This window comes from Phyllobates terribilis, unplaced genomic scaffold (assembly GCF_046119375.1).
Source record: "Phyllobates terribilis strain yellow unplaced genomic scaffold, ASM4611937v1 Scaffold_3__8_contigs__length_932513732, whole genome shotgun sequence".
Classification (NCBI taxonomy): domain Eukaryota; kingdom Metazoa; phylum Chordata; class Amphibia; order Anura; family Dendrobatidae; genus Phyllobates; species Phyllobates terribilis.
Genome location: NW_027362763.1, coordinates 648,714,441 through 648,729,801, shown reverse-complemented (window position 1 = coordinate 648,729,801; position 15,361 = coordinate 648,714,441). Strand labels below are relative to the sequence as shown.

At 47.4% G+C, this 15,361-nt stretch overlaps 1 protein-coding gene across 1 annotated transcript in view; it reads left to right on the top strand.

The window, feature by feature from the left end:
- Positions 1-2,384: 2,384 nt before the first annotated feature.
- GNMT (glycine N-methyltransferase) overlaps positions 2,385-15,361 on the top strand; it is a 129,407-nt gene continuing 116,430 nt past the window's right edge. The window contains exon 1 of the mRNA XM_073673278.1: positions 2,385-2,801. Within this exon, the coding sequence (XP_073529379.1) occupies positions 2,596-2,801 (206 nt within the window). The 5' untranslated portion in view covers positions 2,385-2,595. The remainder of the gene's footprint in view (positions 2,802-15,361) is intronic.

Sequence of the window (15,361 nt, the reverse complement as noted above, 5' to 3'; positions counted from 1 at the left end):
GATAGGGATGATGGGTGCCATGCATACCAGGACAGGGATTAGCATTGCCAAGCATACCAGGACAGGGATGAGGGGTGCCAAGCATACCAGGACAGGGATGAGGGGTGCCATTCATACCAGGACAGGGATGAGGGGTGCCATGCATACCAGGACAGGGATGAGGGGTGCCATGCATACCAGGACAGGGATGAGGGGTGCCACGCATACCAGGACAGGGATGAGGGGTGCCATGCATACCAGGACAGGGATGATGGGTGCCATGCATACCAGGACAGGGATTAGGGGTGCCATGCATACCAGTTCACTGTGAACTTTCCTGAAGGAGAAGCCAGGGCCCACAGGAGGATTCTCCGGTTCTCTGGTGGGCCCGTCCAACCCTGCCGAGAAGCAGCCCTAGCTAAAAAAAAGTCTGTGTGAAGGTTCCCGGACACTGCTTTTTTACTGAGGAGGAAACCGCAGAGCCCAGGGGAAACCCCTGCAAACAAGGGGAGAACATAAAAAGTACTTGCAGATGTTGTCCTTAGTGGGATTTGAGCCCAGGACCCAGTGCTGCAAGGCTGCAGTGCTAACCACTGAGCCATCGTGCTGCTCTCTCTGTTCTCCCTCTGATATCTAACATGCTGGAGAAACTTGCACCTACTGCCATTCAGTGTCTTCAGCTCCTTTGTGAGAAACTAATGTTTGGGTAGCCACTCAGTCTACCAAATAAAATTCATGAGAAGGAAATTGTGGATGGCTTCGCTTCTGGTAGTGGGTGCACTGCTATTACCATGGCATGCCATAATTCACTGGAAATATTCCTGGCTGGTTGGAGACAAGCTCATTCTCACAGAAAAGTACCAGCAGCAAGCTAAAAAGATGGTGGCCTCTATCATCATAAAGGAGTTAGCTCGTTGTCTTGGAGACTGACCACCACTGCTGTCTACCTTGTGAACATTGTGTTGAAGCTTGCAAGGTGTCACGGGATTACCATAACAGAGAGGAGCCAGATGACTGCAGAGTCTGATTTCTTCCACTCCTGCACTCATTAGAAGACTTTCGCCTTCAAATTAATTGGTGCAGGTTTCTTTTAGTAACCCTAACCCTAACCCTCCCATGGGTTTATTGCACTCAGCACTTTAGTCCTGTTTCTACCTCCTCTGGTAAGGTTCTTTTTCCTAATTTATATCTATTCGGACTGTGGACTCTTAAATTTTACTATGGACTCTTTTGGGTCATGATTATCACGTATGATTGAATGTCCCCTGTCCATTTTCTTTGAATATGATGGGTGCCTTACCTTAGCCTCCAGCCCGCAAATTGCTTGCACAAAGCGGATGCCTTGGGGGTTCATAGGCTCTTTTGTGCTGTTACCACTTAACTCCTTCTGTATCCCCATTTATGTTAATGCTATGACTTGAATACTTATTTCTGAGATTTATGTATCTAATAAAGACTGTTTTTTATTCAAGCTACTCCTGTTTCTCTCCTGGTTCAGTTCTTTTAGCAGTGCAGGGGTTAATCTGCTCAGTTGTGAGCTCCTGGAAGCTTACCTTCATTTAGGCTCTCAGCAGATTTGTCACGTGCATCTCCCCTACTGTGTAACGCTGTGCCCCAACACATCAGACTCTCGCCTACCATGGAAACCTTGAAAAGGAAGCTGAAGACCCACTTCTTGTGACAAGAGTACAATCTGCAGTAACCACTGCACGACAAGCTGTGCCTTGACCTACTGTATCCTCACCCATCCCTTGCAGATTGTTTGTGCACCCTCGCAGGCAGGGTCCTCTCTCTTCTTGTACCAGTCGATGACCCCTTTTCACATGGAACGTGCCACGGAATAAATGTTGCTATAATAATAAATAATAATTAGAGTACTTGTACTCTGGGTCAATTGATGGTACTTTTCTGGTGTCTGCCCCTAATTTGATGTGTTTTGGCAGCTTTTGGGCCCGTTTGAAGGTGTTGTGTATGCGTTTGTTTTTACCCCCCATTGAATCCAATGGGGTTCGGCGAATATTCAACAAATAAATCGGCGAATATTGCAAAGTCGACGATTGTAATCTGAACCAAATATTGAAACATTCGCTCATCTCTAATCTCGAGCACTTTTTTTTCTGCCTTCTCTACTATAATTTTCTCCTCACTATATTTATTTTTTCCTTCCCTCGTTTCTTCCTTTTCGCAATCACAGACACATACCATCCAGAATGTTTCGACTATCTGCCACCCTCCATCTTATTTCTCCTCACATTGAGAACATGTGGACTTCCCTGTCCTGTCAGGACAGATCCTCTAAGGGTGAGTGCAGCTGAGGCCTCTGCTGACTTGGGGCGACGCTGTGTCCTTCCACCCCTGAGAGCATCACCTGTGATTGGCTGCGTGGGAGGTGGGACACTGTGACACTGGTGGGAAGTTGTGCAGCTGTGTGTTTGCACAGCCGGTGATCTGGATGGGGGTGTCAGACATGTCTGTGCCAGGATTGGTCAGGACACTGTGTGTTTTCAGCGTGTAATCTGCTGACATTGCAGAACGTGGACAGTCCCTTCCAAACACTGCTGTATGATATAACGAGGACTGTCATATCACCCCTCAGGTATAACGCAGGTGACTACAATGGTGGACAGCGTGTATCGGACCCGGTCACTTGGGGTGGCAGCTGAAGGCCTTCCAGACCAGTATGCTGATGGGCGAGCAGCTCGTGTCTGGCATTATTACATTGGAGACAAGAGAGGCCGTACAGATGAATATCGCACCTGGATACTGAGCCTGCTACACAAACATGGCTGCCGGACGGTGCTGGACGTCGCCTGTGGCACTGGGTGAGCAGATTGACAGATGGCGACACATGCAAAACCAAAGAGAAAGGCGCTCGTACACTGCCATCATATAATACATGTAACAGAAAGTATAACCGAACCGAAGCCCTGACCACAAATAGCTACTTACATGACAGACATAGCTGAATCACGTACAGGAGTCACTACATGGGTTAATGATCTACCGTCATATACTGCTCAGTCATCCTGAATTATCAGTAATACTCTGCTCCGTCATCCTGTATTATCAGTAATACTCTGCTCCGTCATCCTGTATTATCAGTAATACACCGCTCCATCATCCTATATTATCAGTAATACTCTGCTCCGTCATCCTGTATTATCAGTAATACTCTGCTCCGTCATCCTGTATTATCAGTAATACTCTGCTCCGTCATCCTGTATTATCAGTAATACACCGCTCCATCATCCTATATTATCAGTAATACTCTGCTCCGTCATCCTGTATTATCAGCAATACACTGCACCGTCATCCTGTATTATCAGCAATACACTGCTCCATCATCCTATATTATCAGTAATACTCTGCTCTGTCATCCTGTATTATCAGTAATACTCTGCTCCGTCATCCTGTATTATCAGTAATACACTGCTCCATCATCATGTATTATCAGTAATACACTGCTCCATCATCCTGTATTATCAGTAATACACTGCTCCATCTTCCTGTATTATCAGTAATACACTGCTCCATCATCCTGTATTATCAGTAATACACGCTCCGTCATCCTGTATTATCAGTAATGCTCTGCTCTGTCATCCTGCATTATCAGTAATGCTCTGCTCCGTCATCCTGTATTATCAGTAATGCTCTGCTCCGTCATCCTGTATTATCAGTAATACACTGCTCCATCTTCCTGTATTATCAGTAATACACTGCACCATCATCATGTATTATCAGTAATACACTGCTCCATCTTCCTGTATTATCAGTAATACACTGCACCATCATCATGTATTATCAGTAATACACTGCTCCGTCATCCTGTATTATCAATAATACACTGCTCCGTCATCCTGTATTATCAGTAATACACTGCTCCATCATCCTGTATTATCAGTAATACTCTGCTCCGTCATCCTGTATTATCAGTAATACACTGCCTCGTCATCCTGTATTATCAGTAATACTCTGCTCCACCATCCTGTATTATCAGTAATACTCTGCTCCATCATCCTGTATTATCAGTAATACACTGCACCGTCATCCTGTATTATCAGTAATACCCTGCTCCATCATCCTGTATTATCAGTAATACACTGCACCGTCATCCTGTATTATCAGTAATACACTGCTCCGTCATCCTGTATTATCAGTAATACTCTGCTCCATCATCCTGTATTATCAGTAATACACTGCTCCGTCATCCTGTATTATCAGTAATACACTGCTCCATCATCCTGTATTATCAGTAATACACTGCTCCGTCATCCTGTATTATCAGTAATACCCTGCTCCATCATCCTGTATTATCAGTAATACACTGCACCGTCATCCTGTATTATCAGTAATACACTGCTCCGTCATCCTGTATTATCAGTAATACTCTGCTCCATCATCCTGTATTATCAGTAATACACTGCTCCTTCATCCTGTATTATCAGTAATACACTGCTCCATCATCCTGTATTATCAGTAATACACTGCTCCGTCATCCTGTATTATCAGTAATACACTGCACCGTCATCCTGTATTATCAGTAATACTCTGCTCCGTCATCCTGTATTATCAGTAATACTCTGCTCCGTCATCCTGTATTATCAGTAATACACTGCTCCGTCATCCTGTATTATCAGTAATATACTGCTCCATCATCCTGTATTATCAGTAATACACTGCTCCGTCATCCAATATTATCAGTAATGCTCTGCTCCGTCATCCTGTACTATCAGTAATACACTGCACCGTCATCCTGTATTATCAGTAATACACTGCACCGTCATCCTGTACTATCAGTAATACACTGCTCCGTCATCCTGTATTATCAGTAATACACTGCTCCATCATCCAGTATTATCAGTAATACTCTGCTCCGTCATCCTGTATTATCAGTAATACTCTGCTCCATCATCCTGTACTATCAGTAATACACTGCACCATCATCTTATATTATCAGTAATACACTGCTCCATCATCCTGTATTATCAGTAATACTCTGCTCCATCATCCTTTATTATCAGTAATACACTGCACCATCACCCTGTATTATCAGTAATACACCGCTCCATCATCCTATATTATCAGTAGCACACCGCTCCATCATCCTATATTATCAGTAATACACCGCTCCATCATCCTGTATTATCAGTAATACACCGCTCCATCATCCTATATTATCAGTAATACACCGCTCCATCATCCTGTATTATCAACAATACACTGCTCCATGTCAGGGTTCCACAGAGACGACACCGGGGGGATCACGCAATATCTCACCGTTGCCGTCACTCTGTCCTGATTTTGGCAGGGATTCGTGAGCCCACAATCCCGTCTTCTCACTACATAGGTATCGGCAAGTGACCAATGAGCGTATGGCGTCACAACTCCGGATTCCAACGCATGGAATATGTGTATACGCCTCCCTTACGGTCACTGTGAACTTCGCGATAGCCCAATTATTATTATTCTCTGCCACCACCGGCCGCATTTGAAATATAATACAGGCCTGGTCGGACGCCTGCGTTCTGGTAGCGTATATGGCTTCGGGGAAGGGAACGATTACAGAGCAAAAGAAACAGAACTATTGAATTTTATATTTAATCCAAAAGGGAGGCAAATATATGAAAAATATATAAGGATTTTAGAAAGGGACATTACAATACAGAATATACAGTTACACAAAATAAAACAGGATTAAAGAAGACTTACAATAGAGATCGCTGTGATGATTCAGTATAGGTGGAGGCAAGCGCTCAAATGCCCGTTCAGCAAATGTGACCCATGCTACACAAAATATGTAACTTCCAACATGAGTACTCGTCCATCTTCCGTGGATTCTTTTATGCCTAAGGGGAGACCTGCCCACCCTGTGCTGACATCATGGGCGCTGGTCTCCAGCCTGCACATTTTTATTAAGAGATCTGTTTTTTGGGATAACTTATCGCTGGTTGATCCCAGAAGCCCAAAAGTGATCCCATATTTTCTATTATGATTTCACCTTCATTTAGAGACCAAACATGGCGTAGTTGCGATCTGCTATTTTGTTACTTTTGCGCCACAGCCCCCTGGAGGGGCTTACAGCGACAAGAAAATGTCCATATCGTTTCTTAACTGACCCTGTACCTAAAAATATAGGTCCCATTATTATAAGAATTATGAAACTTGAGCTATTCCATATTTCGTATCGGTGCCGGGCATCCTGGGAATCTCTATTAAATTCCCTTTTACGTCCTGGGAAGCAAGCTTCAACAGCTACGTGTAAATTGATCGCAAGCTTGTGTCTAATCATCCCCTGCCTCTGCTAGGTAGAAAGACCCTCACATTTTAATTAGGTTGTGGTACCTCTTGGCTGACATTTGTTTATAAGTCACTTCTCAGGCATGTGTTAATTGCATACAGACAGAGCTCTCAGCTCTCCTCTTGTGACAAAGGGTGGATAAGCGAGGGGTAAAGAGGGGCTTGGGAGAAATGGTTAATATTTTCTTAATATCTCCCCCTCTTTGAGGTGTCGTAGGGGCTGATTTACAGATCGCCCCTTAAGCCTACCTCCTCAGTATCTCATTGACGGGACAGCCCGTCGGCGTTGCCATGTTCACTACCCTTCTTGTGCTGAATAGTAAAATCGTACTGCTGTAGAGCCAGGCTCCACCGCAGTAGTTTACCATTATCACCAGACACCTGGTGCAGACAGCTGAGGGGTTTGTGGTCAGTCACTATGGTGAAGTTGCACCCGTATAGATAGGGCAACAGCTTCCGCAGGGCCCACACTAGTAGCGTATGCCACTTCCCCGGGTAAGAGCTTTCAGCTGAGGAACGTCACCGGATGCTCTTCCCCCTGCTCCATCATCATCAGTACCTGGCTGAGCACAGCACCCAGGCCAAACACACTGTCCTACAAACCGCCAGACAAAGTCTGAGGCCTGCAGAACTGGGGAACTGGCCAGGGCAGCTTTCAGCTGTCTAGTTGACTTTCAGTGGTAGCTTATTTTTAAGTCCGTCAGAGGCTTAGCAGGGGCACTATAGTTAGGGACAAACTTCCTATTGTACCCTGCCGTACCCAGAAGGACATCACCTGCTTCTTGGTTTTTGGGGAGGGCCAGGAGGTGATAGCATCAACCTTCCCGGGCTCTAGCTTCAGAGTTCCGCCATCCACTCAGTGTCCGAGGTACTGCACCTCCGTCATGCCTACCGGATACTTTGCAGTCTTTATAGTAAACCCTGAGCCGTGGACCCGCCTGAGCACCTGCTCCAGGTGCACCAGGTGTTCCTCCCAGGTGGGACTGAGGACGGCAATGTCATCCAGGTACACAACCACGAACCCCTCCAGTCCCTTGAGCAGCTGGTTGACTAATCGCTGGAAAGTGGCAGGTGCATTCCTCATGCCAAATGCCATTACGAGGGATTCATACAACCCGAACGGTGTAATGAAGGCAGACCTCTCCTGGGCCTCCTGAGACAGAGGAATCTGCCAGTATCCTCGACTCAGGTCCATAATTGTCAAGTACCGGGCCCCGGCTCATCGATGCGTGGCACATCGGGAGCTGTGATGGCATTTAGCCTCCTGTAGTCCACACAGAACCGGGTCATCCGGTCCTTTTTCGGGACCAGGACTACAGGCGAGGCCCACGCACTTTATGACCTTTGGATCACCCCCAGGCCCAACATCTCATCTATCTCCACCTTCTTGTCTTTCTGCAACTCTAGAGAGACACGGTAGGCGGATTGACGGACTCGGGGGTGACTCCCTGTGTCCACCTGGTGGACAGCTAGCTGCGTCCTCCCTGGTACACCCGTGAAGAGGGTCAGGTAAGACCAGAACACCTCTCGCAGCTGGGACTTCTGGTCTGTGGATAGCTGTGGGTTGAATTCCGCATCCTCAATAGCCCCTCCGTCCCTGGCGGCGGCCTTTAAGTCAACCAGGACTTCTGTCTCGCCTTCTTCAGGGACGCTACACACGGGAAGGGCACAGGCCTCCCGGTCATGATGAGCTTTCATCCATCATGTTGATGTGGAAGACCTTCTGCCTCTTCCTGGCTTTGTCAATGGTGATCACGTAGTTCACATCATTAAGGCGCTGGTATATGGGGTATGGACCTTCCCAGGCCGCCTGAAGCTTGTTCTGGGTCATTGGAACTAGGACCCACACCTTCTGACTCACTTCATACACCTGCTGTCGGGTGTTCCGGTCGTACCACAGCTTTGGCTGGCCTGGGCCTGCACCATATACTCATGCACCACCTGCGTCATTGCCTGCATTTTGTCACTGAGCCACATGACATATCTATGATGGACACTTCGGGTGAGTTCAGTTCCCCTTCCCAGGATTCTCTTACCAGACCAAGGGGCCCCGGACTCGTCTGCCATACAGGAGCTCGAAGGGGGAGAACCCCGTTGAGGCCTGTGGTACCTCTCTGTAAGCAAAGAGGAGGTGTGGGAGGTACCTCTCCCAGTCGCATCCCCTCACCTTAAGGGTACCATTGAATCGTTCACACAAACCATTGGTCTGTGGGTGATACGAACTTGATACCAAGTGCAGCACCTGCATTTTCTTACAGAGAGCTTCCATTTGCCAAGACATGAACTGAGTTCCCTGGTCCATAAGCATCTCCCTGGGAAATCCTACTCTTGAAAAAATGGCCAGTAGGGCATCTGCCACCTTATCAGCCCTAATGGAGGACAGAGCTCCATACTGCCTCCGGGTACTGGGTAGCATAGTCTACCACAGTAAGGATGGACTGTTTTCCCAAGCTGCTTGGGATGGCCAGCGGGCCAATGTTGTCCACAGCAATACTCTGAAATGGCTCCTCTATCAATGGCAAAGGGATCAGGGGAGCCTTGGGGGCACGCCCCGACTTCCCCACTCTTTGACACGTGATAAAGGAGCGGCAGTAGTTGGCAACATCTGTCCCCATTTGGGGCCAATAGAAATGGTGCGACAGCCGGGCCTTGGTTTTGCGGACCCCCAAGTGTCCAGCTAGTGGAATCTCATGAGCAACCCATAACAACTCCTCCCTAAACTGATAGGGCACGACCAGCTGTCTTTCCCTCATCCACTCCTGTTGGGGGTTACATGGGACCGTTTCCCGGTACAACCTCCCCTGATCCCAGAATACCCTCTCCTTATCGGATTCGGAGATGGGCTTCTCTGCGAGGTCCCTTAACGTCTCTAGACTTGCATCTGTGCGCAGAGCCGCCTGGAACTCCTGGCTGGAGGTAGCCAGAAGCAACGTTAGGGCCCCAACCTCGCTGGAACCGTCTGGGACCGGCTCTGGGTCCACAGCCAGTTCTGTTCTCTCACCAGGAGATGGGCTCTCAGAAGGCAGCGCATCGCGTGCGTTCTGGGTACTCATTCTCCGGGTGACAGCGAGTATGTAGGCCGTCTCCCCGGAGGACAACAACCCTTTACCATCAGTCTGACAGGCTGGGGGCACCACCTCCCCAACATCCCCCAATACCTCAGAAGCCGTGCCAATCATGGGACAGCTACGACTGGCCAAGTCACAGTAAGTCGTAACACTGGTCAGCGGCACGGGACCACTGGCTTCAAAGTTCCGTGCCTGCTCCCATCGCCATTAGCACTCATGCTGGCTCCGTTTTGGGGGTCCTCCACAACATCACCCCGCAGGGCGACATGGCTGAGCACTCTTTTACCACAATATATATTATCATTATATTAGTGTTCATATAATCAGCATTTTCATCACAGACATTATCAGATCGGGGAGAGTTGTCAGGAATATATTGGGCAATCAACCATCCCAGATCAGTCCCCAATAGAACATTGGTTGGGAGGTTCTCGGACATCCCCACTTCCCGCAACCCCCTCCCCGCACCCCAGTCTAGAAAAACCTGGGCCACGGGCAAACGATGGTTAACACTCCCAATACCGGTGACAGGGTTTTCCCAAGAATAAGGTCTTCAGGGAGACCAACTCAGGGCGGATGAGGGTCCTTTCGGCTCCAGTGTCCTTGAGTCCCATAGTGACTTTATCACTCACGGTGACTGATTGCAAGTTGTCACAGACCCCCCCCAACCTCCCCACCCACAAAAATAACTGCTGCAGTAGGCCCCTGGGCCTTAGGTGTGGGACTTTTCTTCTGCCTCTGCGGCCAGGTGAGGCTGATGTGACCAGTCTTGTCACAGGTATAGCACCGGCGTGAGTCAGATGCAGGTCTTGTAATGGAATATGGGGCAGGACCCGCGGAGGGCCGGCTGGCTGGAACACTGGGGGTGGTTGTCTGCTCACCCCCTTTCCAGCTGGTGGCGGCTGACTTCCGCACCTCAAATGTGCGGTTGGCCTCATAGATATCCGCGATCTGGGCTGCTTTGGCAGCTTCATTCGGCTCCCGGTCCAGCACAAACTGTCTCACCTCCACAGGGCAAAGATGAAGAAACTGGTCCTTCACCATCAGATCCTTCAGGTCCTCGAAGGTGGTGACTGACAGTGCTTGGATCCACTGCTCAAAGTTGGTCCTGAGCCCATCCACCACATCACTGTAGCTATCATGTGGTCCACGTTGGAGGGCTCTGAACTTTTTTCGGTAAACCTCCGGGGTCAGCTGGTACTTTTTTATCAGGGCCTGCTTGACGGCCTCATAGTCTCCATCTTGTTCTTGAGGGAGAGAAGCAAACACCTCCAGAGCTTTTCCTCTGAGCCCTGGAGTTAAATATCTAGTCCACGGGCAGCTGGTACCGTCTGCAGGCTTTTTTAAATCCCCGCAGAAATATGTCCAAGTCCCCGTCTTTTTCCATTTTTTACACTGTTGGACTCACGGGTCTATGTGGAGAATGGCTCCCTCTGAATCCGGGCTTGCTCCAGCTGGTACTGTCGCTCCTGGAATTTCAGGATCAGCTGCCGTCATCTGTCACGATCGTCTGCAGCAAGCTGCTCCAAAGCCATTTGCAGGTGGGGGTCCACACTACCCTGGCTGCGGGTCTGGCTGGCAATCACAGGTGGGACCCCTGCAGCAGCGCCGTCCGGCCTTGGCTGGCCGCCCCTTCATCAGGGCTCTGCTGTTGGTCGGGCTCTGCAGCAATCATTTGGGCCTTTGTTTTGCCCGTGGGGTCAATCTGTCTCAGCTCACAGAGGGATGTGATAGTGGCCTTTGCCTGCTGGTAATACCAGGGATCTCCACGTGTAGCTATTATTGCCAAATAAAAGATAAGACAGAAAAACAAGAGAAGGGGAGGGGATGCAACTGCTACACGTACAGTAATGTCACAGATAAAAAGTATTAAAACACTGAGTCTGATTTCTTAAAACTCTGCACAGAATTCTCGCAAGACCCGTGCAAGTTTTCAGTGACAGGAATGATTGCTCAATCCAGCCACTGACGTTCTGTAATATCCCACCGCTGCCACCAAGTAGTCAGGGTTCCACAGAGACGGCATCGGGGAGATCACGCAATATCTCACCATTGCCATTATTCTGTCTGGATTTCGTCAGGAATTCGCGAGCCCACGATCCCGACTACCCACTACGTAGGTATCGGCAAGCGACCAGTGAGCGTATGGCATCACACCTCCAGATTCCAATGCATGGAATATGTGCATACGCCCCCCGTACTGTCTCTGTCAGCTTCACAATAGCCCAATTATTATTATTCTCTACCACCACCTGCCAGATTTGAAATATAATACAGGCCTGGTCAGACGCCTGCGTTCTGGTAGTGTATATGACTTCTGGGGAGAGAACGATTACAGAGCAAAAGAAATAGAACTATTACATTTTATATTTAATCCAAAAGGGAGGCAGTGTTATGAAAAATATTCAAGGATTTTACAAAGGGGACAATTACAGTACATAATATACAGTTACACAAAATAAAAAAGATTACTATAAAGTTAAAGAAGACTTACTATAGAGATCTTTGCGACGATTCAGTATAGGTGGAGGGAAGCACTCCGATACCCATTCAGTGAACGTGACCCGTGCTACACAAAATGCGTAACTTCCAACATGAGTACTCATCCATCCTCTGTGGATTCTTTTATGCCTAAGGGGAGACCTGCCCACCCTGTGCTGACATCACAGGGGCTGGTCTCCAGCCTGCACATTTTTATTAAGAGATCTGGTTTTTGGGATAACTTATCGCTGGTTGATCCTAGAAGCCCAAAAGTGATCCCATATTTTCTATTATGATTTTACCTTCATTTAGAGACCACACATGGCGTAGTTGCGATCTGCTATTTTGTTACTTTTGCACCACAGCCCCCCGGAGGGGTTCACAGCGACAGGAAAATGTCCACATCGTTCCTGTCACTAAAAATATAGGTCCCATTATTATCATAATTATGGAACTTGAGCTATTTCATATTTCGTATCCTGGGAATCTCTATTAAATTCTCTTTTACGTTGCTTCTTGTTGGGAAGCAATCTTCAACAGCTATGTGTAAATTGATCGCAAGCCTGTGTCTAATCATCCCCTGCCTCTGCTAGGGAGAAAGACCCTCACATTTTAATTAGGTTGTGGCACCTCTCGGCTGGCATTTGTTTATAAGTCACTTCTCAGGCATGTGTTAATTGCATACAGACAGAGCTCTCAGCTCTCCTCTTGTGACAAAGGGTGGATAAGGGAGGGGTGAAGAGGGGCTTTGGAGAAATGGTTAATATTTTCTTAATATCTCCCTGACACTCCATCATCCTGTACTATCAATAATACTCTGCTCCATCATCCTGTACTATCAGTTATATACTGCTCCATTATCCTGTATTATCAGTAATACACTGCTCCATCATCCCGTATTATCAGTAATGCACTGCTCCATCATCCCGTACTATCAGTAATACACTGCTCCATCATTGCGGGAGTTATATTTATTATAGCAACGGATCCTGTTCTATAACAGTCAAATCATAGGAGAGCTTCCCTCCACCTATATTGAATCGTCTCAGCGATCGTATAGTAAGTCTTCTTTAATTCTGTTTTATTTGTGTAACTGCTTATATATTGCATTGTCCCCTTTTACAAAATCTTGTATATTTTTCCTAAACACTGCCTCCCTTTTGGATTAAATATAAAATTTAATAGTTCTGTTTGTTTTGTGCTATAATCGTTCCCTTCCCCGAAGCCATACGCTACCAGAACGCAGGCGTCCGCCCTGGCCTGTATTATATTTCAAAACTGGACAGTGGCGGCAGCGAATAATATTAATAATCGGGCTATTGTGAAGCTGGCAGTAACCGTACGGGGCGTATACACATATTCCATGCGTTGGAATCCGGAGGTGTGACGCCATACGCTTTCTGCTCGCTTGCCGATAGCTACGTAGTGAGTAGTCGGGATCGTGTGCTCGCGAATCCCTGACGAAATCCTTACAGAGTGACGGCAACGGTGAGATATTGTGTGATCTCCCCGATGTCGTCGCTGTAGAACCCTGACAAATTTCACAGGGAAATCCATAGAGAGTACAACAGTACAGCTATCACACCATTAGTTCCCTAATTCTACTTATGCTGCTGGTCCACAGTTAAGCATGACACTTTCTTTTTAAGGCTACGGCCCCACTATCAGTATTTGGTCAGTATTCGGTCAGTATTTTTTCTCAGGAGTGGGAGCCAAAATCAGGTGAGGAACAATCAGAGAAAAGGCATTCTTTAATACCTTACACACTATGTGGGTATGCTGTTTTGTTTGGCTGTCTATCTACTGTTTCAATTGTCTTGTAGTATTGTCTATAATTTTTTTTTATAAACATTTGTACTAATAAACTCATATTTATTCAGCATTAGAACTAAAATTTTTTGTCCAGTTTTTCAATGTCCTATTATGGAGTTGCTTTTTTGTGGCCATGTTAGGCAGAACTCCCTGCTATTAGTGGCCTATTTAAAAAGTTATTCCTGCACCTATTGGAAATTGGTTTCTTTATATATGTCTGTATGTATGAGCTCTCTATATACATGTATGTGTATATTATCTGCGTGACCGCGTGGCAAATCAGGGATTTTCATGGGCAGAGCCGATTTTTTGGCGCAGACAAGTCGGAAACCCGAACACGAACCCGAATTTGAAATGCCAAACAAATTTGCTCAACACTAGTTTTGACCCCTTCTGGGTCCTTTTTAACAATAGTCGCTATAAGAGAGTAAAGGGAAGCCGTTTGGATCCATACTTTCCAGACCCTATCTCCAGGGTGCCTTAATAGAGAAATTGACTGGTTAACATGATTTCCATTTACCTTTCTCTGATACATAGACAAGCCTCACCTTGCTGGCCTAGGCTGTCCTTATAGCCAGTATGGGTAAGTAAAGTACACCTTGCTCTCTGTCCACCCATACCCTCCACATAGAGCAATCCTAATCATTTCCCCAATTCATTTTCTCTCCCCTTTTTTGCTCTTTTTTTCTCCCTTTTTTCTCTTTTTGTGCCTGCTCTCTCTCTTTTCTTTCTTACTTCTTTCTTACCTCTATCTTCTATCTTCATTTATTTCATTCCCTTCCTCCCCCTGTCCCACTATCCACACCCACCAGCTCCTTAAAGAGGTTGTCCACTACTTTATATGATCCCCCAATGTATTCCCCCAGGGCCCATAAGTGTTTCTCTAAATACCTTGTGGTGCCTTTTCTGCCTGTGAGCGGCGCTATCACTGGCCACTCACAGGCATCACGTGACCCCCAGCTTCAGCCGGCTCTGACATCCGCTGATGTCACGTCAAGTTCCGGCTGCAGCAGGGGGTACTCACTTCTGCGTTTCACGGTGGGCGCTGGGCTGTTAGCGGGGTTACTCCGCACGTCACACCCAGCATCCACCGGGTGCTCTCCCTCTCCTCATTCACTGGGAAAGAACACGGTGGATGCTGGGTGTGACGCACGGGGTAACCCCGCCCACAGCCCAGCATCCACCGTGGGGAGCGCGTCACTGATGTCACGCCTCACTTGACCTGACATCAGTGACGAGTCACGTGATGCCTCTGAGCGGCCAGCGATAGTGACGCTCAGAGGCAGAAAAGGCTCCGAAAGGTATTTACTAAAACACTTCTGGGCCCCGGGGGGATACATTGGGGGGTTCATGTAAAGTAGTGGACAACTTCTTTAATACACTCTCTTAAGTTAAAGACAATTTCTACACATCTGTGCCATGGATGTATGACAATTTTTGTGCAATCGAGACCCCAAAACTTCTGATCAGGCTGCAAATATTGCAGACTCTTATGCTGTCAACAGGATGCCAGAAACTCGGAAGCCATCGGGATTCAGCTGGAAGGGAGGTTAGCCAGTTGGGGCCCCCTACTCCCTCTGCCAGCCGATCACCAGGGCATACTACCTCCACTTCCTTTGGGGCCCCTAGAACCAGACATTCTGTTGTTGATACACACCGATGCTTTACGTGTCAAAAGGTGGGACATTGCATTGTCACTTGTCATGATAGAAAGAAAAACCCCA